This window comes from Pipistrellus hanaki (genome assembly GCF_964339955.1).
Source record: "Pipistrellus hanaki genome assembly, chromosome: 16".
Taxonomy (NCBI): Eukaryota; Metazoa; Chordata; class Mammalia; order Chiroptera; family Vespertilionidae; genus Pipistrellus; species Pipistrellus hanaki.
Window position 1 is genome coordinate 38,484,478 of NC_140518.1, and position 24,070 is coordinate 38,508,547.

The window sequence follows — 24,070 nt, forward strand, 5'->3', positions numbered from 1 at the left end:
GAGAACAGGGCAGCGAGGGGAGCTATGGTGAACACTATGGGGATAAATGGGAGTGATGTCTGGTTAGTTGGTCAGCAGCTATTATGTACTTTGTGCAGAGTGCCGAGTTTAACTGGGGAAATTAGAGGAACAGACAAAAAACCCAAGTCTGGATAACTCTTTGTATAGTGGGCAAGATGGGACTCACAACATGAGCCAAGACCTAAACATACTTTTGTAGAAACTGGTAAATGAATAAAAGTCAATATTGGACCCGAGGGCTGCAGAGACCTGAAATGATTAGTACCAGGTAGGGTTGGGTTAGTTGGAAATGCTTCTCAGTGAAGGCAAGTCAGGATGGGGTTCAGATGGATAAACGTGCTTGCTTTGAACCAGTTGTTTCCAGTGGATAAGTCTACTTCTGGTTTCTCTCTCCTGTCAGGATGGCTCTTGTCAAGCACAGTCCAACCTGACTTTTTTGTCAATCCTGAAGGAACCTTACCAGGAATTGGCCTACATGCGGCCTAAGGACATCTCTAACAAACTTCCTAAGTTGATCAGTCTCATTCGAATCATCTGGGTCAACTCTCCCCACTACAACACTCGGGAGAGACTGACCTCCCTCTTCCGAAAGGTATGTGTCTTCAGATTTCCTGACGAAGGCGGAATTCCCTTAACAGAAGACCTGTGGTGAAGAGACAGTAAGGATCACCCTTCAGGTCAGGGCCCAAAGGCTTATGCCTGTGTCATCAGTGTCAGTGATGCTCTCAGAGCTGGGGCCTGGGCTGGAGGTTTTGCTCCCGTATGGAAGCAGCCCAGGTGGGAAGAGGAGCTTTGAGAAGAGGAGCTGATGGGGAAGAAAGGAGGGAGGCAGGAAGGACAGACCCCCAGGCTGAGTTTACAGGAGGGGAGGACCCTCTTCTTCTCATTTCCAAAGATGGAAGTTGCCATGGGCGAGAGGTAGGTTTAGGAAGGAACGCTGGCTTTTGAGGAGCAGGACCTGGCACATTTTATCTGGGGTGACAGAACCGAAGTGTGGGAAAACGCTGAATGCTGGCTGGGCAGTGCAGCTGTGAGGCGGGCTGCCGCTGGGAGGAAGGTTCACCAGCAGGGGAGGACTTAGGCACGATGGGTATCGGGAGTCAAATCAGGAAGTAGGAGGCTGAGACGTGAGGCACATCAGGGAGACTCAGAGAGGGGGGTGGGCGCAACTAAAGCTGTGAACTGAGGCCCTTGGGACTCCTTCTGCAGATGAGCAATGAGATCATCCGCTTATGCTGTCACGCCATCTCCCTGGACCGAATCTTTGAGGGATATGTCTCTTCTAGCAAGTTGGACCTACAAGGCTGCATTTCCTGTTGTCATGCCTGGAAAGACCATTACCTGCGGGCTGTGCAAATGCATACCCAGTACGATGTGTCTCCTCTAACATTCCATAGATTCCCCCTTTCATTTCTGTAGAGCAGTGGTCAGCAAACTCATTAGTCAACAGAGCCAAATATCAACAGTATAACCATTGAAATTTCTTTTCTTTTTTTAAAATATATTTTATTGATTTTTTACAGAGGAAGAGAGAGAGAGAGAGAGTTAGAAACATCTATGAGAGAGAGACATCGATCAGCTGCCTCTTGCACACCCCCTACTGGGGATGTGCCCGCAACTAAGGTACATGCCCTTGACTGGAATTGAACCTGGGACACTTCAGTCCGCAGGCCAACGCTCTATCCACTGAGCCAAACCGGTTTCGGCTGAAATTTCTTTTGAGAGCCAAATTTTTTAGACTTAAACTGTATAGGTAGGTACATTGTTATTAACTTAATTAGGGTACTCCTAAGCTGGCCTTTGTTAAAAACTCAAGTGCCAAAGACTTGCATGTGGCTCTTGAGCCGCAGTTTTGCCGAGCACTGCTGTAGAGCAACCTTTTTTTTTTTTTTTTTTTTTTTTCCCCCTGCCAAGGGCCTTTAAGATACTTATAATACCATTTACTAATATCGTTCATTAATATAAATTCATGTTGCTGTGAAAACAACTCCTAGATTTATTGAATTTTGAGTCCTGCCTGTGGTTGCCTTGGCAGGGCCAGATCAAATGATTCCTTGGGCCTTAGACAGCCCGCCGGCTGGACATTCCCCACTCCTGCTGTGGAGGGTAGATTCTGACTTCTTTCACTTGCACTTATTTATTTATTTATTTATTTTTTAAGTCTATGGACTCTATTTTTCTAGACCTGTGAGTTTCTACATGGATCCAGGTTTTCTCTCTGGATACAGATATTCTGGCCCCTAAGCCTAGGTTCTTTCTCCTCACTCTAGTCACCTCTTCTCCCTGATCCTCACTCTAGTCACCTCTTCTCCCTGATCCTCATTCTAGTCACCTCTACTCCCTGGTCTTTTCCTCCTTTCTCGGCCCTAAAGTCTGAAATGCCATTATGTATGCACCCTTTCCTACAACTGAGGCATTTTGCCCCTCTCTGGTAATTCTCACCTTGCATTTTCTCTCTCATGGTTCAGGAAAGTTGCTTCTTGGGGTCTCATTTCTAAGTCTCCCTCCTGAACCCAGGAACCCAGTTCTAGCTTTGCATAGGCAAGTTGGTATCTGGTGTTCCTGCTTTTTGATTTGGTCCGTCTCTCTCCTAACACAGGTTCTCCAATCGGGGCTGGGTCCTAGACCAGACCAGCATATTTGCTCAGGTTGATGCTTTTGTGCAACGCTGCAAGGACCTTATTGAGGTGGGAAGACTATGAGGGGAGGAGAATCAAAGCTAACAGCAGACCCTCCAGAATTCCCATCCAGGAGCTGGGAAGCTGGGGAAGATGCTAAGCATAGAACTTAACCTCTTTGGCTCCTCCTGCATCCCTGTGTGCCCTGCCACCACCCCATCCTTTTAGACTCTTGCCTGTTATCACCGCCTTAGTATCTCATATTCCATTCTGCAGCTGAAATCCATCCTACTAGACTCTTGCATCTGGTTGATCCTTCTTAGTTTTTAGACATTTTAAGCCTTGGATTTGCACAGGACTTACAAGTTCAGAAAGGAGAGCAGGAATTCTCATGTTGACTTCTTTTTAGGTATGTGACTGTCAGTACCATTTTGCCCGCTGGGAGGATGGCAAGCAAGGTCCCCTTCCTTGCTTCTTTGGTATCCACGGGCCCCAGATAACACGGAACTTGCTTGAGATTGAGGATATTTTCCATAAAAATCTGTATATGTTGCGAGCTGTTCGAGGGGGCATCCTGGATGTCAAGAACACCTCTTGGCATGAAGACTATAATCGGTGAGAGAACCGCAGACTGACTCTGCACAGAGAAGGGAAGGGAGTTCAGGGGAGCCAAGATTAGGAGGAGTGGTGAGAGTGTACAAAGGAAAGTGGAGGTTACAGATCCGGAAAAGGGAGGCAGAACCAAATGCAAGGAAGGAGTGTCTGCTGAGATGAAGGGTTCCAGAGTTAGCCTTTTGGGGCTTGTAGCCCAGTTCTGCTGCATACTAGATATGTGACAGGCAAGTTACTAGTTAGAGCCTCTGTTTCCTCATCTGTGAACTAAGGTTAGTGATAGAACCTGTCTCATTGCCTCGTTTTAAGGAATAAGTCGATTAATGCATGTAAAGCACTTAGTACATACCTTAGGATTCTTACTTAGGGGGTGTCCTTAGGGGCAGGCAAAGGCACCCACTTTTCCACATGCCTCTCTGATGTGCAGTTTCCGTGCTGGAGTCAAGGACCTGGAGGTGATGACCCAGAACTTGATCACCTCTGCCTTCGAGTTAGTTCGCGACGTAGAGCATGGAGTGCTGCTGCTGGATACCTTCCACAGGCTGGCGACCCGTGAGGTGTCACTGCCCTCCTGCTTCCTCCACCCCTGGATCTCTTGTGCTTTCCATCTGTTCCTCATGAGCCTTCCAGACACCACCCGCCTCCAATCACGCTTTTTCCCGTGTCCCAAATTGCCAGTGTCTCTTTTCTTCCCTCTGTGCCCCTGGTCTCCCGATCACTAAGGAGTGTGACCCCACAGCAGGGTGTAGCTTTTCTTTAGGGTGGGTAACTGGGGGAACCCATGTCCCCAGGGCATAATGTCAGCTTCTCCCTCTTCTCCATTAGGCTATCAAGCGCACATATGACAAGAAGGCGGTGGATCTCTACATGTTGTTTAATAGCGAACTGGCCCTTGTGAACCGTGAACTGAACAGGAAATGGCCGAACCTGGCGCCCTACATGGCCCACTATTCTGGACAGGCGTACTGGGTGCGGATCCTGCGGCGTCGCATCGACAGGGTCATGAATGTAAGTGCCTGAACTTGGCTAAAACCTGCCACATCCTGGGAGGGACCAGTCCAGAAATTCCCTAGAGAGTTTTCACGACCAGAGACCAAGTCTACTCAGGGGAGGGGCAGATGCAGCTCCGTGTGAGGCAGACCATGGCCTTGGATTTGCAGCAGTGGAGAGTGCGGTTGGTAGAACATGGGTGTTTTTCTTTCTTTCTTTCTTTCTTTCTTTCTTTCTTTCTTTCTTTCTTTCTTTCTTTTTTTTATTATTATATTTTATAGATTTTTTACAGAGAGGAAGGGAGAGAGCTAGAGAGCTAGAAACGTCGATGAGAGAGAAACATCGACCAGCTGCCTCCTGCACACCCCCTACCGGGGATGTGCCCGCAACCAAGGTACATGTCCTTGACCGGAATCGAACCTGGGACCTTTCAGTCTGCAGACTGACGCTCTACTACTGAGCCAAACCGGTTTCGGCAGAAAATGGGCGTTTCTATCAAGGTGGAGAGGAGGAATGGGCCAGCATCTGAGAAGCTGGGCCACCAGAAGAGTAATACGACCTCAAAATCCAGAGAACTGGATAGGTGAGACCCTTAACGGGCCTGCCTGCTTCCCTAGAAGAATAGGCACAAAGAAACAGAAAGATAAAACGTAAACTTTTGGGGAATAGAAGGTTGAAGCTATCTACCTGTCTTCTTCTACTTGGTTCTGGGAGAGAATAAGGCAGCTTACAGACAATTGGAAGCTTCTTAAGAAGTGGTAGGCTCAGACTACAGTGAGGAAGGGGCACTTACTGGTTTCAGGCTGGTACCTCTTAAATCCTTCACCTTCTATAATTTATTCCCCCCCCCCCAGCTTTTAAAAATTTATGTATTTTTATTGATTTCAGAGAGAGAGATAGAAATATCAATGATGAGAGAGAATTATGGATCGGCTGCCTCCTGCTTGCCCCCTACTGGGGCTTGAGCCCACTACTGGGGCTTGAGCCCGCAACTTGGGCATGTGTCCTTTACCAAAATTGAGCCTGAGACCCTTCAATCTGCAGGCCGACACTCTATCCACTGGGCCAAACCAGCTAGGGCCCAACTTTCTTTCTTTCTTTTTTTTTTTTTTTTTTTTAATATATATTTTATTGATTTTGTACAGAGAGGAAGGGAGAGAGATAGCAAGTTAGAAACATTGATGAGAGAGAGTCATCGATCAGCTGCCTCTTGCACACCCCCTACTGGGGATGTGCCCGCAACCAAGGTACATGCCCTTGACCGGAATCGAACCCGGGACCCTTCAGTCCCCAAGCCAACGCTCTATCCATTGAGCCAAACCGGTCCCGGCTAGGGCCCAACTTTCTTCTTGAACTGATTCTTTGTGCTTCTATTTCTTTATTTTGACTCCATTTCTTCACGTTCCTTGGTCTCTTCTCACTCTTTTTTGTTTGTTTCACCTTCCCTCTAAATAAGCAATTTTTAACCTTCTTCATCTCATGCCACACATAAACTAATTATTGAAATTCTGCAGAATACACAAAAAATGTATTTTTTGCCCAGCTGCCAAAAAAAATGTACAATTTTGATTTATTCACATTGGACGATTATTGTTGTATTGGCTGTTGTCATTTTTTAAAAATATGGAATGAATTTGCGTGTCATCCTTGCACATGGGCCATGCTAATCTTCTCTGTGTCGTTTCAGTTTCAGTGTATGTGCTGCCGAAGCGAGCACGGCTGTTGTCATTTTTCAATTTGACAACCTAAGGGAAAAGAGGCCAGTGCCCCTGACTACTAGTCAGGTCTGGCATGTTTTAAAAATTCTTGTAGCACACCAGCGTGCTGAGGGACACTGGTTGAAAATTGCCAGACTAAGTAGTTAAAATCAATCTCTGTAGCAAGCCTCACACGTATTGCTGGTGTGTATGTGTGTGTGTGTGTGTGTGTGTGTGTGTGTATGTGGTCTCTGGGAGATGGTCACATGGAGGAATGTGGTAAGTAAACCATTCGTGTTCTTCCTCAGTGTCTTTCCAGTGCTCATTTCCTGCCCCACATTGGGACCGGAGAGGAGAGTGTACATACCTATCAGCAGATGGTGCAGGCCATTGATGAGCTGGTTCGAAAAACCTTCCAAGACTGGACAGCAACCCTGGACAAGGACTGCATTCGGCGGCTGGATACACCGCTGTTACGCATCAGCCAGGAGAAGGCGGGCATGCTGGATGTCAACTTTGACAAGTACAAGATCCACCCCATTCCTCTGCCTATTCGGTCTCTGGTGCCATTCCCTCCCCTAGTTCTCCCAGGATTTAAAAAAAATATATTTTATTGATTTTTTTTTTTTAGAGAGAAAGGGAGAGGGATAGAGAGCCAGAAACATCAATGAGAGAGAAACATCGATCAGCTGCCTCCTGCAACCAATGTGCCCACAACCAAGGTACATACCCTTGACCGGAATTGAACCTGGGACCTTTCAAGGCTGCAGGCCAATGCTCTATCCACTGAGCTGAACGGTTTCGGCCTCCCAGGAGTTTAATGCCCATCTCCCAGTGTCCTCTCCATCCTCTCTAACTCTCTCTCATACTGAAATACGTTTCCTATCACTTCCTAATTTTAATTTTATAATTGATCTTTAAAAGAAATGGTTTAAAAAAAGAAACCCCACTGACCTACTAGACCAGTGATGTAGGTGCTCTGCCACTAGATGGCCACAGTGGCTCAGCTAAGTCACCCAAACCAGGAGCCATGGTGGGGCTTTCCTGAGAACTGACGGGGCTGAGAGTATCCCTCTCCTACAGGCTTTACCACTGTGACTTTCCCCACACAATTATTTAAAATGGAATTAATTCATTTACTAGTTATTTAACAATGTGTAGTGAGTGCCTTCCATGTGCCAGGAGCCAAGACAGGCACAGGACATTTATATGATGGGGAAGCCCCTGCCTTCTGTCTCCCTGGGATGAAGAGTTATATCTACTCTGGGAGCGGCACTTCCTTTCCATAGAAGATGCAGGAGAGAAAAATGAAGAAGGAGCTATGTGAGGCATCTGCGTACAGAGATTACAAACCTTCTGGTGACAGTTTTTTCCTGATCGGAAGGAAATGACTTTTTACTTGATTGGTTTTGGCTCCCTCTTGTCATCAGCTAGGCCCTATAAGAAGAGGTATTTCACACATTTCTAGGCTGTTGCTACTAGCATTGGCTTTAACTCATAGAATGCATTTCTCTGTTGGGCAAATTTAGAAGGGGTTTTGCCAGAGAAGCCTGTGCAGAGATGGAGTCTGAGGGACATAAGAAACCGAGTGTGCCTGTCCTGGGCAGCTGATGGCAGCCTCCCAGGGGAGACGACACACATGGTTGAGGAAGGAAACAGAAGGATCAAGGTGGACAGTCAGGACAGAGGGGTGGGGCAGAGGAATTAGTGAGAAGGACAGAGATGCTTGAAGCCACACGGATAAGGAAGCAGTTGAGAAGATAAGGGGAAGAGGTTTTCGAAAAGTCTTTGATCAATGGCGGCTGTCGGAGCCCAGCTTTGATAGGGTTCATGGGTTTTTGAGGTATGGCTGAATAGGATCATATAAAATTGCTTTATAGCCAAAACCGGTGTGGCTCAGTGGATAGAGCGTTGGCCTGCGGACTAAGGGTCCCGGGTTCAATTCTGGTCAAGGGCATGTACCTTGGTTGCGGGCACATCCCCGGTGGGGGGTGTACAGGAGGCAGCTGGTTGATGATTCTCTCTCATCGGTGTTTCTGGCTCTCTATCCCTCTCCATCCCTCTCTGTGGAAAATCAATAAAGTATATTTATTTAAAAAAATAAAACAAACAAACAAACAAAAAAATGGCTTTATAAACCAATAATAAGATTTTGGAGAGACATACGACTTAGGCCAGTATTGCCCTAGCTATGACATTCACAAGCACATAATGGAGTTGACTTTGCAAGACATATTCTTGCATCAAGCTGGGCACCCCCAAAAGAACTGGGTTTGGGAGACACCCAGACACACTTGTAATAATACTAATATGAGCACACAGAGTCCATCAATTGCCCTTTTCCCATGAGCTAAAGAACAGTATTAAAATAACAGAATTTTATTAAACACCAGTGGTGGATATTCACATCTTGAGTATGAGATAAAACAAAATTTGAGAAAGAGGTAAGAGATGCTATAAGTAAGCACTGGGTAGTGGCTGCTTCCCTCTCAGGGTCAGGCAGTGAGAGTGAATAAGGCAGAAGCTGCAATGCCGGACAGACCAGAGTTTGAATCCTGGAGTAGATCTGTTTTGCCATGTGACCCCAGGCAAACCGCTGAATTTCTCTGAACCCAAGTTTCCTCAACTACCTAAAACATTCTTTCCCAAAGTTGTCACAAGGCAAGGTAATATGTGTAAAAGTCCTCACAAAGAATAAACAAATCAATAAACATTATTTTATCTTTTAAAAAATCACCTCATAAAACTTGGTAAACATGGCATTTTTCAAAAACAAATTTAGGCCGAAACCGATTTGGCTCAGTGGATAGAGCGTCGGTCTGCGGACTGAAAGGTCCCAGGTTCGATTCTGGTCAAGGGCATGTACCTTGGTTGCGGGCACATCCCCAGCAGGGGGTGTGCAGGAGGCAACTGGCCGATGTTTCTCTCTCATCGACATTTCTAGCTCTCTATCCCTCTTCCTTCCTCTCTGTGGAAAATCAAAAAAATATATTTAAAAAAAACCCAAAAAAATAAAACAAAACAAAACAAAGTTAGGCCCTCGCTGGTTTGGCTCAGCGGATAGAGCATTGGCCTAAGGACTGAATCCGGGTTGGATTCCAGTCAGGGACATGTGTCCGGGTTGTGGGCTCGACCCCCAGTGGGGGGTGTGCAGGAGGCAGCTGATAAATGATTCTCACCATTGATCTTTCTCCCTCTCCCTTCGTCTCTGAAATAAAAACATTTAAAACTTTTAGAAAGGGTAATATATGCACATTATAAGATTCAAAGGAAGAGAATGAAAATCTTCCTCCACTGCTGTGCCCAGTGACACAGTTTCTCTCTGGAGGAAGAATCAATGTTGCCTGTTTCTTGTGTAACATTCAGAGGTGAATATAAAAGCCTAAGAGACCCGCTGACCGGCTGGTAGCGATGACACACACTGACCACCAAGGCATGCAGGAGCTGCCAAGCAACAGCAACTTTGCAGAGTGCCCTCTCACACTCTGGACCCCTCGGGGGATGTCGGACTTCCAGTTTTAGCCCGATCCCCTCAGGCCTTGCGGAAGGACCCCACCTGTGCATGAATCAATGCACCGGGACTCTAGCATCTACATAAGTACAGGAGGCTTTTAATATAAATAGTAGTATACTACGCACACTGTTCTGTACATTCAAAGTCTTTCAAAAAATTTTCCATTATGCCAGTACCATGCTGTTTTGATTACTATAGCCTTGTAGTATAGTTTAATATCAGATAGTATGATACCTCCAACTTTGTTCTTCTCAAGATTGCTATGGCTATTTAGGATCTTTTGTGGTTCCATATACATTTTTCGATTATTGTACTAGATGGTTTCAACCAGACTTCTTATATCTTGTTCCCTTCCCTCCATAGTGATATATTTACCTAATGTTTGAACTTATACTCATCTAGTTAGGATAAAATTAAGATAAAATTTTTCTGTCTGCCCTGGTCATCTCAAGGAATACATCAGATATTTATCTAAAATTCCATTTGCATAATCTTTATAGTAGAGTTTACAAGGCAACTTTGAGCCAAATATTTATGGCTTGGGTTTAGCTGAAACCCAAATTTTAGCTAGACACTTCTTCCAGAGAGAAAAAATGCTCCTATCCTTTGGCAGTTGTTTTCTAGAGAGTCTGTTATAAGCTGCTTTACATTTTTGTGGTTTTAAGGTAAAACTGCCTCAATCCAGTAAATAATTTATAAGGGGGCGGGGACCATAATCATAGGGAAGGATATGAAAAGTCTGGGCTCATCAAACCATTAAAGAAATCCAAGACAGTTCCAGCTCTTCCAAAGCCTAGTAAAACTCCAAGGAGGCGCAAGTTACTTTCATCTATTTATTCTTTGTGTTCAATGTCTAGATAAATCTTGAAATAAGCATACTTTTCAAATGTGCTAATTGTCCCTAGAATTACCTGACTCTCCCTTAGTCACGGAAGCCTTCCAGTCCCTAATAGCACCTAGTTTATCTCACAAGGGCTTTTACTATCCCACCTCATATCCCAAACATTTGAACTCTGAAGTCCAAATTGGCTTTTACCACATTTTATGGCCAGCCCAGCTTTACTGATTGCCCTTATCACAAACATATTCCAGATGTTGTCTGTACGCTGGCGGAGAAGAGCTGTTACCACTATGTAGATAGCAGATTCCTCTGAGCAGTGGAATTATCCAGAGCAGGCTTGGGGACTGGCCTCTGTTTGTTTTTTGTGTCTGGGGCTTGCACTTTCTCCTTCCTCCCAGGCAGATAGCACTTCCTCCGCTGAGTCAGTTCATCCTGGGTTTTCAGCACTAAACTCAGCTCACTTTCCTGCTGCTGCTGCCTCACCGCTTGACTGAGGATAATTATAAAAATATTTTGCAAAAATAATTTCCCACATTTATTGCTTCTTAAAAAATTATATTTTTATTGATTTCAGAGAGGAAGGGAGAGGGAGAGAGAGAGATAGAAACAGCAATGATGAGAGAGAGTCATTGATCAACTGTCTCCTGCACGCCCCACACTGGGGATCGAGCCCACAACCCGGGCATGTGCCCTTGACCGGAACCAAACCTGGGACCTGTCAGTCCACAGGCCAATGCTCTATCCACTGAGCCAAACCGGGTAGGGCCACATTTGTTTCTTTTCATATAGTATGCTTGTCAATTCAATACAATTTTTACTCCAGAAATTTATTGACAAACTTCAGGCAAAACCTGAACAGCATTGTGAAAAAAGTTTCTCATGGAGTTTTCAGCTCAATAGCAGGAAGGTATCATCCAAATCTGTGCTGTTGGCTGACAAGTTGAAGTTTCACTCCTGTGAGCTTTACTGCAGGCTGATGAGGGGGAGGGGGTGCTGCTTCGTTTCTCATCTTTCTCTGCCTCAGCACTGCTCCGCTCGGTCTGTTGTTGGTGCTTATGCCCACGAGCAGTACCTTCAGCTGCCTTGCTTTTCTTTCTCCCCAAGGTCTCTGCTGATTCTCTTTGTGGAGATTGACTACTGGGAGCGGCTGCTGTTTGAGACGCCCCATTACGTGGTGAATGTCGCTGAACGTGCGGAGGATCTGCGTGTTCTTCGTGAAAATCTGCTACTTGTTGCTCGAGACTACAACAAGTAGGGCCCCGTCCTCATTGCAGTCCTTCTGCGTGTTTTTCACCTCCTTTTTGTTGTACCTGCTCCATGAGGTTCTTTCCCTGTGGTATCCATCCTTTACATTCTGTCCATCTCAAAAAGATGTTTTTTGTCTCTATGGCCCTACAGCTATTCCCTTGTAATTTTGTCTTCTAGCTTTAGGGTAGAGAGCAAAAACAGCCAGGTCCTCTTCCACCCCATAGGGCCATATATATAACCCTGGGTCACCTCTCTAGGAATGAAACTGGCATTCAGATTATGGACACAGCATATCATCAGATTCATTGAACCGAGGCCATGCAGTCAATTCTTCTCTTAATGCCCTTGGTACTCATTTCTGGAGTGAGGCTTTGTTCTGGGTCGGGTCCCTTTTTCAGCCCAATTAAAGTCCAAGGGGGTGGAAGCAGCAGTCTCTTTTGGGTGTCTATCCATTGTGGTAGCCACTAGCAGCATATGGCTATTTCTATTTTAACTAATTAAAATCCAATATTTTTTTTTAAATTTGGTCACTCATTTGCACAGGCTATGTTTCAGATGCTTCATAGCCACACGTGGCTGGTGGCTATTGTATTAGCACCGAACAATGTAGAACATTGCCATCGCTGCAGAATATTTTATTGGGAAGCACTATCTAGAATCATAAACTTTCAGATTTCCCCACCGAGTTTCTGGTGTAGAGGAGAGGTCCTCAGAGCTTGTCCCCACCAGCTAGCAGTCTGCTCTTGGACACAGGATTATTGCCATGCTGTCCCCAGATGAGCAGGCCCTTTTCAAAGAACGCATCCGATTCCTGGATAAGAAGATCCACCCTGGACTCAAGAAACTGCACTGGTCCTTGAAGGGGGCCAGTGCCTTTTTCATCACAGAGTGTCGTATACATGCCAGCAAGGTAGGCCACAGTCATTAGACGGTAAAGGCGGAGCAAAAGGCTGGTGCATGGGAGGTTAATACCTGAATCTTAGGTAGTGGTGGAGAGACCAGGGAGTAATGGGAAATAAATGAAGTATGCTTAGGGAAGGACTTTTACTGTCAGCAACTCTAGGTAGAGGACAGGTGGGAGGGCAGAATTAGGCCCAGAGGGTCTCTTCCGAAGCTGAAGCCCCCACCCTATGGGGGCGTGTCTGAGTCCAGGTACAGATGATTGTGAATGACTTCAAGGCATCCACTCTGACCATTGGCTGGCGAGCCCAAGAGATATCAGAGACACTGTTGGTACGCATTAGTGGCAAACGAGTGTACAGGGACCTGGAGTTTGAGGAGGACCAGAAAGAGCACCGGGCAGCTGTGCAGCAGAAGCTGGTGAGCCTGCACCGGGATGTGGTGGCCATCATGACCAACTCCTATGAAGTCTTCAAGAATGATGGCGCTGAGGTAGGGGTCCTGTGGCCAGGGCTTTGTGGTTGGGGAACCCCCCAGGCTCCTAGTCCCATCAGGTCATTCTCTTGCGTTTTTTTGTGTTTTTTTTTTTTTCTCCAATCTTCCCTCCCTACCCCCGCCCCCACCCCAGTATGTGCTTCTCAAACATCCTGCTCTATTCATGGATTCACCCAACCTTCAGTCTGTCAAACCTTCTTCCTTCTGGACTCAGAGCCCTGCTTTTCTGTTTAACCAGCCTATTTCCATCCCCATTGGCTAGACCTACCGTCTTCCCTGAGGATTCTCTTTCCCTTCCCTCTTCCCACCAGATTCAGCAGCAGTGGATGCTGTACACGGTTCGGTTGGACCACATGATGGAGGATGCCCTGCGACTGAATGTGAAGTGGTCACTGTTGGAACTGTCCAAAGCTATCAATGGGGATGGAAAGACCTCCCCAAACCCACTCTTCCGAGTCCTTGTCATTTTGCAGAATGACCTGCAGGGAAATGCATCACAGGTGGGGACCACTTTGCCCCCAACACCTGAAAATGATCATACTTTAATCTCCAGTCGCCCTCAATCCTTAAACTTGACCCTTGACCTTGACTTTATCCTTTGGCCTCCAGATCTGGTTCCGAGGTGTTCAACCTTACCAGTCCTGAGGCCTGTCTCCTCCATGGCCTGTGTGAAGGCGCTCTCCTTGTGTCCCCACAGGTGGAATTCTCACCCACTCTGCAGACTTTGGCAAATGTGGTCAATGACATTGGCAGCCACCTTTTCAACACCATCTCTGTCTTCCGCCACCTCCCTGAAATTCTCCTCAAGCGCAAGTTTTTTCGTGACCCCATCCATTCGATCGTGGGTGAGTGGGCAACAGGGATGGAATTTAGTGCAGGGACAGCAGAGGCTTAGGAATGAGCAGAGCTAGGAGGAGAGACCGGGGCTGTTTCCAGGCATACTGGGTCAGTCATCTCCAGTACGGGTGGAAAATGCAGGTCAGGGGGCTAGATTGGGGAAGGAAGCAAAGGCAGGGATGGAGGTGAGAAGATTAGGTAACAGATGCTCCTGGGATTTGGGATTCAGGGTGGGAGATTAGGAAGGAGAAATTTAGGCCTGGGTCTGGGATATAACATGTTCAGATACTAACAGAGGATATATCTGAATCTCATAGATTAAATTCATACTTAGACTTTCTGCCTTCTCCTTTATTTTCTAATGCTCTTGTTTGAGTCCTATTCCTTTGTGGAGGTGACATTAGAGTGAGGGTTTGGGGCGGTGGCCGAGGGCCAGGCTGAAGCTTGGGTTGAAGTGAAAGTTAATGAGAAGCATTTTGCCGGGTCCTGCAGAGCGTGATGAGGACATCAAGAAGATCCAGGCCCAGATCAGCAGTGGAATGACGAATAATGCCAGCCTGCTGCAGAACTATCTCAAGACCTGGGATATGTATCGGGAAATCTGGGAGATCAACAAGGACTCTTTTATTCGTCGCTATCAGCGTCTCAACCCCCCTGTCTCTTCTTTTGATGCAGACATTGCCCGGTAAGCAGGGCAGGTGGATTCGAAAGTCTGTCTCTAAAGGTATAGACTCTCAGAAGGCTAGAGGCTCAGAAGGAAGGCTGGGGCAAGGAGAGGTGCAGAAAGTGTGTCCTCAGCTCGAGGAGAGAACGGGGCCTTGGGCGCTGGACCTTTGCTTCTCAGGGGTGGAGATCAGATCAGAGCTGGATAAGATTTAGGGAAAAGGCCGTTTGGTGGGTAGTACCCATAGGGTCCTGTTGGAAAGAAGGAAATGCTTGGGATTTAAAGGATGAGAGAAGTGAACATTTCCATTTTAAGAAGGTAGGTTGGAGTTCATTTGAAGAAATTGCTTAAATTCTAAAGTCAGGAAAAGATCTCCCATCTCTTTGTTCTCTGGTTAGTCATACATTTATTTTATTTATTTATTTATTTATTTATTTACTTATTTATTTATTAAAATATATTTTATTGATTTTTCACAGAGAGGAAGAGAGAGGGATAGAGTTAGAAACATCGATGAGAGAGAATCATTGATCAGCTGCCTCTTGCACACCCCCTACTGGGGATGTGCCCACAACCAAGGTACATGCCCTTGACCGGAATCGAACCCGGGACCTTTCAATCCGCAGACCGACGCTCTATCCACTGAGCCAAACCGGTCCCGGCAAGTCATACATTTATTAAAGAAACCACCACTGTTCTCTGGATCCTGAGGAATAAAAAGAAATGAACAAGTGTTTTCCACCTGAGGGCTACAGTGCAGTAAGGAGGATAAAAGAACAGGGCTTGGACATCATGGGAACTGGTGAAATCCCAGCTCTACCGCTTTCTAGCTGTGGAATCTGAAGGCACTTAGGTTCTCCAGGTCTCAGCCTCCTGTGAAGCAGATATTACACCACTTACCTTACAAGGCTGTGAGATTATTCAATATTGGCACACTCTAAAGTGGTCCTCATGTACTTGCTATTATACAAGCTTCAAATGTGAAAAGTATATGGTTAAGGTTTACAAGGTCCCAGGGCAGTTCAACAGGAGGACATAGGAAAGGCTTCATGAAGGGAGCAACTATGGGGCTGGGCTTTATGCAATGGGTAGGATTTCAACAGGCGGAGGTGGGCACTGGGAGGGCATTTCAGGGAGAGAAAATAGCATCAGCAAAGGCATAAAGATGGGAACATATAAGCATGTTCGCCAAATAGTGAGTATTTGGAACATAGATACACAAAAGGGAGGGTGCAAAGAGATTTACATATGACAGCCAACTTCATTCTCTCCACACCTTGTGACGTAGGGCCTGTTTTTGTCATCATGATACAGGTGAGGAAACGGAGGCTTCCAACAGTTAAATAACCTGCCTGAGGTCATAGAGCTAGTGAGCACCTATGTGAACTCAACCCAGGCCTATGTAATGCTAAAGACTTGAATGCCAGACTGAATCTGAAGGCTATCTCGAAGGCAGCGGCTGGGAAAATGACATGATCACATCTGTGTCTGGGGTGGGCTGACATGAGAGACAGTGGGGTGTCTCTTTGGAGCTGCTGCACAGGTCTGGGTGGCAGGAAATGAGAACTTGAACTAGCATCAGGGCAGTGGGCATGTCTTCAAAGAAAAAAACGTGCTAGCAGTAATTTGGGCCTTTCAGCTACACAGAGGTTGCTAATAACGTGCAGAAGGAGGAGACAGTCCTCAACATCCAGTTTGTGCTGCTGGACTGCTCGCATCTCAAGTTCTCGCTGGTGCAACACTGCAACGAGTGGCAGAACAAGTTCACGACTCTGCTCAAGGAGATGGCAGCCCGGCGCCTCCTGGAGCTGCACACCTACCTGAAGGAGAACGCGGAGAAGTATGGGCGGGGGTGCGTGGCACGGGGGGAGAGCCTGCCCTGCCCTGTCTCCTCAACTGTGCTCTCTGCCCGACTGCAGGATAAGCCGCCCTCCCCAGACGCTGGAGGAACTGGGGGTCAGTTTGCAACTCATGGATACCCTGCAGCACGACTTGCCCAGCCTGGAGACCCAGATTCCTCCCATCCATGAGCAATTTAACATTCTTGAGAAGTACGAGGTGCCAGTTGGGGACAGTGTGAGTTCCAGTACTGTTTGGTCCACCCACGTTGAACCCATGCCAGCAGAGGTAGAATGGGAAGCTGATCTTTCACATAGTAGATCCCCCTGCTGTCAGGAGGGACAGCAGACGTGTGTGTGTGTGTGTGTGTGTGTGTGTGTGTGTGTGTGTGTAGTAGGGTGCAGGGAGAAGGTCAAAGATTCAAAAGCCACTGAGAGCCATAGCTAATTCAAATGGTATTTCTGGTTAGTTTATGGAGTTCTTTTAAAGTTTCTTTTGTTTTTGTTGTTTTAATCCTCACCTGAGGATATTTCCCCCCTGTTGACTATTTTTTTAGAGAAAGTGGAAGGGAGAGGAAGAGAGAGAGAGTGAAAGCTAGAGATAGATAGATAGATAAAGAGAGAGAGAGAGAGAGAGAGAGAGAGAGAGAGAGAGATATCAATGTGAGAGAGACACATCGATTGGTTGCTTCCCACATGCGCCCCAATCAGGGGGATCAAGCCTGTAACCGAGGTACCTGTTCTTGACTGGAATCAGATCCAGGACCCTCCAGTCCTTGGGCTGACACTTTGTCCACTCAGGTAACCCACCTAAGGCTATTGATGGAGTCCTTTTAGGCCCAGCAACTCACTGCCTGGTTTCTTGGGCCTCTTTGCATGTGGAACTTGGCCCCAGACTCCGCTCTGGAAAATCAGAAAAGAGTCCCTAAAGGCATTGGTGAGAGGTGGACAGAACTTCTGCTTGAGGATCATCCTCCCCTCTCTGATGTCCCCAGGTACTGGAGATGCTGAACAGTCTCAATGGGGAGTGGGTTATCTTCCAACAAACTCTGTTGGACAGTGAACAGATGCTGAAGAAGCACAAGGAGAAATTCAAGACAGGCCTTATTCACTCAGCTGATGATTTCAAGAAGAAAGCCCATAATCTTCTGGAAGAATTTGGCACCAAAGGTACCCCTTTCGTATCCTCTCCTCCTTCTTTACCGTTGTTGTGACCCAGTCTTTCAAAGCTTGCAGTGGAGGGAGGTGCGAACAAGGATGAGTGTGGGAAGGACTGACTGGGCAGGAAAAGAGCAGTGGCACCTCTGTCAGCGGGTTAGCCCCACCATGGTCTCTGACCTTTGGTCAAAAGACAGCAGCTCAACTCACATTCCTAGCTTTCTTATACCCAGCTCCTGAGTTCCACCTGTTTCTGATTCTTGAGCCACGTATAGTGGTTTAGATAAGCTTAATCATCATCCTTTCAATGCATTTTACCTTATTTTCCTTTCCTCCCCTCTCTCATGTGAGGAAGAGGTGAGATTTACCCACAAAGAGGTAGGAGAGCGATGGCAGTCCTTCCAGAGGACTGTGACCGTGAGTGGGAATCTGAGCTTCCTCTGGGATTTCCCACAGGCCCCTTCACCAGCAGTGTGGGACATCAGGCTGCTCTCGATCAGATCGCCCAAATGCGGTCCATGCTGAATGCCATGAGGGAAGAAGAAAACACTCTCCGTTCCAACTTGGGCATCTTCAAGATCGAGCAGCCAGTCTCCAAGGACCTGCAGAACCTGGAGAAGGTGGGGTACCGAGCTAGGCCCTCGTGGTAACTAAGGATATGGGGCAGGGGACAGCTGAATTTACCCTAAGCGCCTGGGAAAACAGCTGGGACCAGGAAGATGGGTGCATGAAGAGCTTTTTTATTTTATTTTACTTGTATTTTTAAAAATATTTTTTAATTGATTTCAGCAAGGAAGGAGAGGGAGAAAGAGATAGAAACATCAAAGATGAGAGAGAATCATTGATCAGCTGCCTCCTGCACCTCCCACTACTGGGGATTGAGCCTGCAAGCCTGGCATGTGCCCTGACCAAAATCAAAAAATGACCTCCTGGTTCATAGGTCGATGCTCAACCACTGAGCCATGCTGGCTGGGTATGCGTAGCTTTTTAAAAAAATTGATGTAAAATTCAGATAACAAAAGAACCAGCTAAAAGTGAACAGTTATTCAGTGGCATTTAGTACATTGACAGTGTTGTGTATCCATTACCTTTAGTTTTAAAACATTTTCATCACCCCAAAAGGAAACCCTTATCCACAGCAGTCATTTCCCATCCTATCTCTCCCCAGTCCTGTGGCCACTAACCTATTTCCTGTGCATGTGGATTTGCCTATTCTGAACATTTTATTAAATGGAGTCATACAAATGTGTGGCTCTTCGTATCTGGCTTCTTTCACTTAGCATGATATCATCAAGGTTCATCTGTTTGTAGCATGTGCCAATCAATGTTTCATTCCTTTTTGTGGCTGGCTAGTATTCTGTTGTATGGATTTACCACATTTTGTTCATCCATTAACAAGTTAATGGACATTTGGGTTGTTTCCACCTTTCAGCTGTTGTGAGTAGTGCTGCTCTGAACATGTGTGTACTTGTATTTATTTGAGTCCCATTTCTTGTGGGTATGTACCTAGGAGTGGAATTGCTGGATCGTATGGTGATTCTATGTTTAACTTTCTGAGGACTTGCCAAACTATTTCCCACAGCAGCTGCACCATTTTACACTCCACTAGCAATGTACGAGGGTTTCTATTTCTCTGCATCGCTGCCAACACTTACTCCTCTCCCCCCACTTTTTTTTTGGTCCTACCCATTCTGGTGGGTGTGAAGTTGAGTCTCATTGTGGTTTTGATTTGCATGTCCCTACTGACTGATGATGCTGAATATACTTTCCTGTGCTTGTTACTTGAGGAGCTTGTGAGGCAAGAGAGTAAAGAAAGAAATCTGAATTGAGGAGGCAGCTCTATTGCCTGGAGGGAAAAACTTCTCAGATGAGAGGAGCAAAAAACCTGAGTGTTTGTCAGGAGGAAAGAGGGCAAGAGTCATGTTACTTAACACATCTTTCTGCTCTCTGCCGTGAAGGAGCTAGACGCACTCCAGCAAGTCTGGGAGATCACACGGGACTGGGAGGAGAACTGGAACCAGTGGAAGACTGGTCGGTTCCTGAACCTGCAGACAGAGGCCATGGAGACCATGGCCCATGGGCTGTATCGTCGCCTTGCAAGACTAGCCAAAGAGTTTAAGGTGTGTGGAGAAAGGAGGGAAGCATAAGATAAGTCAGTTGAGGAAGGGGAGCTGTGCAGGGGAGATTGTCAGCTCTTCTGATGCTCCCCACTTCTGCTCAGGACCGAAACTGGGAAATTATTGAAACCACTCGAGCAAAACTCGAACAGTTCAGGAGGACCATGCCGCTCATCTCAGACCTACGAAACTCCGCTCTTAGAGAGAGGTAAGTCTCCTCCGCTCCTGGGGTGACCATCTGGCCTGTGCTGCCATCTGATTTCTCTCAGTTGTCCCCTCCATGGTGATGATAGCTCTCTGTGCCCCTATGTCCACACACACACATCTGGAAGAAACCTTCCTTAGAGCCTGCCACTGTCCTCTGTTCTCGCACTGTCCTGGGTTCTCCTGTATTCCTTCTCTGCTTCCTTCCCCCTCTGTCTCCTCTCACTTTATGCCATCTGTCTTAGCTAAGCTGTATGCCTTCTGCCATACAAAAGTTATTTTGATGTAGCCAAAAGTATAACTTTCTTTCCTTTTAAAAAATAGTTTATTGATTTTTTAGAGAGAGAGAGGTAAGGAGAGGGAGAGAAACTTTTAAAAAATATATATATATTTTTATTGATTTCTGAGAGGAAGGGAGAGGGAGAGAGGGATAGAAACATCAATGATGAGAGAGAATCATTGATTGGCTGCCTCCTGCATACCCCCGCACTGGGGATTGAGCCCTGGGCATATGCCCTGACCAGGAATTGAACCGGTTCCTGGGTCAACGCTGGACTGCTGAGATACACCTGGCTGGGCAGGGAGAGAAACTTCTGTGTGAGAGTGTAACATCCCTTTGCTGTCTCCAACATGCCCTTTGCTGTCTCCAACATGCCCCCTACAAGGGATCAAGCCCACATCCAGGGCATGTGCCCTTGACTGGGAATCGAACCAGCAACCTTTTGGTGCACAGAACAATGCCCAACCAATGAGCCACACTGGCCAGGGCAACAACTGTCTTCCTTTATGGTTTTTGCTTCTGTGCCTTGTTTAAGACCTCCCTTACCCCAGAGTTAAAATTCATCCTCTGCAACTTTCTTCTAATTCTTTATACTTTTGTTTTTCAAGTTTAACTTTTGTAATGCATCTGGCACTTATTTATGATAGAAGGGTCCTTTGAAACCATTGAATATAGAATAAACTATTTACAAATGGTGTTTTAATAATTAATTACATATCTATTTAGGAGGACATAATTTTACTTCTTTTGCGTTGCCTCCAGTGATAATGTTTTTGGCAATGTTTCACCATTAAGTATGTGGTTAAGTATAACCTAACTACTTATTTAATCTCTCGAAGCCTCAGTTTCTTCATATATAGATGGAATGACAATAATTCATCATTGATAGAGGGGTGTAGAAACTTTTTTTCTACCAAGGACCATTTGGATATTTATAACATCATTTGTGGGCCATGCAAAATTATCACCTTAAAAATTAATCTGCTGCCCTAATCGGTTTGGCTTAGTGAATAGAGTGTCGACCTGCGGACTGTAAGGTCCCAGGTTTGATTCCGGTCAAGGACATGTACCTTGGTTGTGGGCACATCTCCAGTAAGAGGTGTGCAGGAGGCAGCTGATTTATGTTTCTCTCTCATTGATGTTTCTAAATCTCTATCCCTCTCGCTTCCTCTCTGTAAAAAAAAAAAAAAAAAAAAAAAAAAAAAAAATCAATAAAATATATATTAAAAAAATTAATCTGTTATATTTAACATTTAATTAGCTCACCCAAAATGCATTGGCAGGACCAGACCTAATGGTTTTTTGGGCCTTATATGGCTTACGGGCTGGACATTTCCCACCCCTGACATATAGAGTGGTTGTGAGAATTAAGTGAGATGTTTCATGCAGGGCACTTATTCCAGCACAGAATCTATAATAAAACTGTAGTAATCCATCTTAACTCCCTCTCCCGAGAATCAGCACACCAATCTCTGTATCCCCCACAGTGCCTGAGTTGCATGTTAGAGCCTCTTTAGTAAATAGGGGTGAAATCATGAATAAATAAATACCCAGTCATAATATCCCAATGGGAGGAAGCCTGGGGAGTGATGCTAATACTTTTCAGTAGGCCTGGTGTTCAGCCTTCTAAACTGACCTCCTGTCCCTGGCCGCAGGCATTGGGATCAGGTCAGGGATGAGATCCAACGGGAGTTTGATCAGGAATCTGAAAGCTTTACTCTGGAGAAGATTGTGGAACTTGGAATGGATCAACATGTGGAGAAGATTGGGGAGATCTCTGCCTCAGCGACCAAAGAACTGGCAATAGAGTTGGTATGACAGAATCCTCTCCCATGCTCCCCCACTTCCCAAGCCTGGAGCAAAGGCTGCCAGCTTTGTATCATCTGATGGCTTCTTGCAGCTCCTGTTCCCCTTGGGGATTAACAATCTGATTGTTCTGTGCGCACCACCCCTCCTCCCCATTTCTTTCCACAGGCATTACAAAACATTGCCAAGACTTGGGATGTGATTCTGCTAGACATAGTACCCTACAAGGATAAGGGCTATCACCGACTCAGGTAGTGAGGGCCTCGGGGAGCTAGAGACGGGAGGGCTGTGTGACCTGGGCTGCAGAGCGGGGACCAAGGATTGGCAGATGGGGAAGGAACGTGATTTTGATGCTTTTCTTCCCAGAGGCACAGAGGAAGTGTTCCAAGCGCTGGAAGATAACCAGGTGGCTCTGTCTTCCATGAAGGCATCTCGTTTTGTCAAGGCCTTTGAGAAGGAGGTGGACCACTGGGAACGCTGCCTCTCCCTCATCTTGGAAGTTATTGAGACAGTGCTCACAGTACAGCGTCAGTGGATGTACCTGGAGGTCAGGACTCACAGCCTGAGCTCTTCCTACACCCTGTTATTACTCCCTTATTTGCATAGGACCTAAATATTCACCCCGTTATCAGCTTCATTTTCCCACTTCTACAGCGACTCTTCATTCAGGACCCACACACTAGTTATTACCTCTCATCATCAGTTCCCTCCCTGAAAGACTTGTTCTTCTTTCACTATTTTTCTTGGACCCAGGTATCTGACCTTTCTGACCCTTTGATTCTAATGCTCCTTATCTTCTACTCAACTATCACTCGTGGTCTGGGAGCAGGGAGCAGAGTGTGGAGAGTATGTGAGAAACGCCTCTCACTCCAAAATTCCCGGCCCTTCAGAATATCTTCCTAGGAGAGGACATCCGAAAGCAGCTGCCCAATGAATCAGCCTTATTTGACCAGGTCAACAACAGGTGGAAAACCATCATGGAGCGGATGAGCAAGGACAACAATGCTCTCCGGAGCACCCACCATCCAGGTCTGAGCTCCCTGGCCTCTTGCCCTGACATAACCTTGGTTTGTGTTGTATACGTGTGAAGTCATGGCCACCTCGTTCACTTACTGAAAGATGACTATTGACCTGGCAGCCATACCATCACCATTGTCACTTCTAAGCATTAAATAATAGTTCAGTAAATTCAGTTCAATAAATGTTTCAGTGGAGTACAGTGTAATGGTTAAGAGAATGGGATATGGAATCGGACAGAGAAGTTCAAAATCTGACTGATGCTTTACTGATTCTATGCTCTTGGGCAGCTCACTCCCTTCATACCACAATCTCCTCACCTGTAGAGGGAGTTAGTAGTGATAGCTATTTCTCAGGGTTTACAAGGGTTATAAAGGAGTATGTAACACTACATGCCCCCTAACATGCCCCCTGCAACCTGGGCATGTGCCCTGACAAGGAATCTAACTGTGACCTCCTGGTTCATAGATTGATACTCAACCACTGAGCCACAGGCCAGGTATGAGGGCTTTTTTCTTCTTCTTTATTTTTGTTGACATTATTACAGATGTTCTCCCCCCCCCCCCCATTTGCTTGCTTCCACCCCTTCTTCCCCCTGGCCATCACCACATTGTTATCTGTGTCTGAGTTATGCATCTATATTATTTGGCTAATCCCTTCAACTTCCTTCATCTGGTCCTCCCTCCCCCTGCCCCTCTGACAGCTGTCAGTGTGTTCCATGTATCCATGTCTCTGTTTCTGTTTTGTTGGTTGGTTTATTTAGTTTATTAGATTTCACATATAAGTGAGATTATATGGTATATGAATTTGTTTCTCTTTTGTTTGTTTATCTATTTTGTTTTTTTTTAGATTCCTCATAAGTGAAATCATATGCATTTGTCTTTCTCTGTCTGACTTATATTACTTAGCATAATACCCTCTAGGTCTATTCATGTAGAAAATAGTTTATTCTTTTTATGAGTAAGTAATATTTCATTGTATGTGTGTACCACATTTTTTCAACCATTCAGCTTTTGATTGGAGCATTTAATCCATTTACACTTAAAGTAGTTATTAGTAGGTATGTAGTTATTGCCATTTTATTGTTTCCTGATTGTCTTTGTAGTTTTCTGTTCCTTATTCTCTTGCTCTCTTCTCTTGCAAGAGAAGAGAGCAAGAGAATAACTCTCTGTAGATTCCTTTCTCTTGATTTCTGTGGATCCCTTCTTCTTTA

At 45.9% G+C, this 24,070-nt stretch overlaps 1 protein-coding gene across 1 annotated transcript in view; it reads left to right on the plus strand.

The window, feature by feature from the left end:
* Positions 1-24,070, plus strand: part of DNAH2 (dynein axonemal heavy chain 2) — a 107,575-nt gene that overhangs the window by 19,254 nt on the left and 64,251 nt on the right. The window contains exons 8-30 of the mRNA XM_084863818.1: positions 422-613; positions 1,231-1,388; positions 2,621-2,708; positions 3,049-3,254; positions 3,679-3,808; positions 4,077-4,259; positions 6,247-6,461; positions 11,398-11,544; positions 12,295-12,451; positions 12,694-12,933; positions 13,248-13,436; positions 13,634-13,781; positions 14,266-14,458; positions 16,077-16,277; positions 16,357-16,513; positions 17,271-17,445; positions 17,890-18,053; positions 19,392-19,553; positions 19,655-19,758; positions 21,690-21,846; positions 22,009-22,091; positions 22,207-22,387; positions 22,731-22,869. Of these exons, the coding sequence (XP_084719944.1) occupies positions 422-613; positions 1,231-1,388; positions 2,621-2,708; positions 3,049-3,254; positions 3,679-3,808; positions 4,077-4,259; positions 6,247-6,461; positions 11,398-11,544; positions 12,295-12,451; positions 12,694-12,933; positions 13,248-13,436; positions 13,634-13,781; positions 14,266-14,458; positions 16,077-16,277; positions 16,357-16,513; positions 17,271-17,445; positions 17,890-18,053; positions 19,392-19,553; positions 19,655-19,758; positions 21,690-21,846; positions 22,009-22,091; positions 22,207-22,387; positions 22,731-22,869 (3,769 nt within the window). The remainder of the gene's footprint in view (positions 1-421; positions 614-1,230; positions 1,389-2,620; positions 2,709-3,048; positions 3,255-3,678; positions 3,809-4,076; positions 4,260-6,246; positions 6,462-11,397; positions 11,545-12,294; positions 12,452-12,693; positions 12,934-13,247; positions 13,437-13,633; positions 13,782-14,265; positions 14,459-16,076; positions 16,278-16,356; positions 16,514-17,270; positions 17,446-17,889; positions 18,054-19,391; positions 19,554-19,654; positions 19,759-21,689; positions 21,847-22,008; positions 22,092-22,206; positions 22,388-22,730; positions 22,870-24,070) is intronic.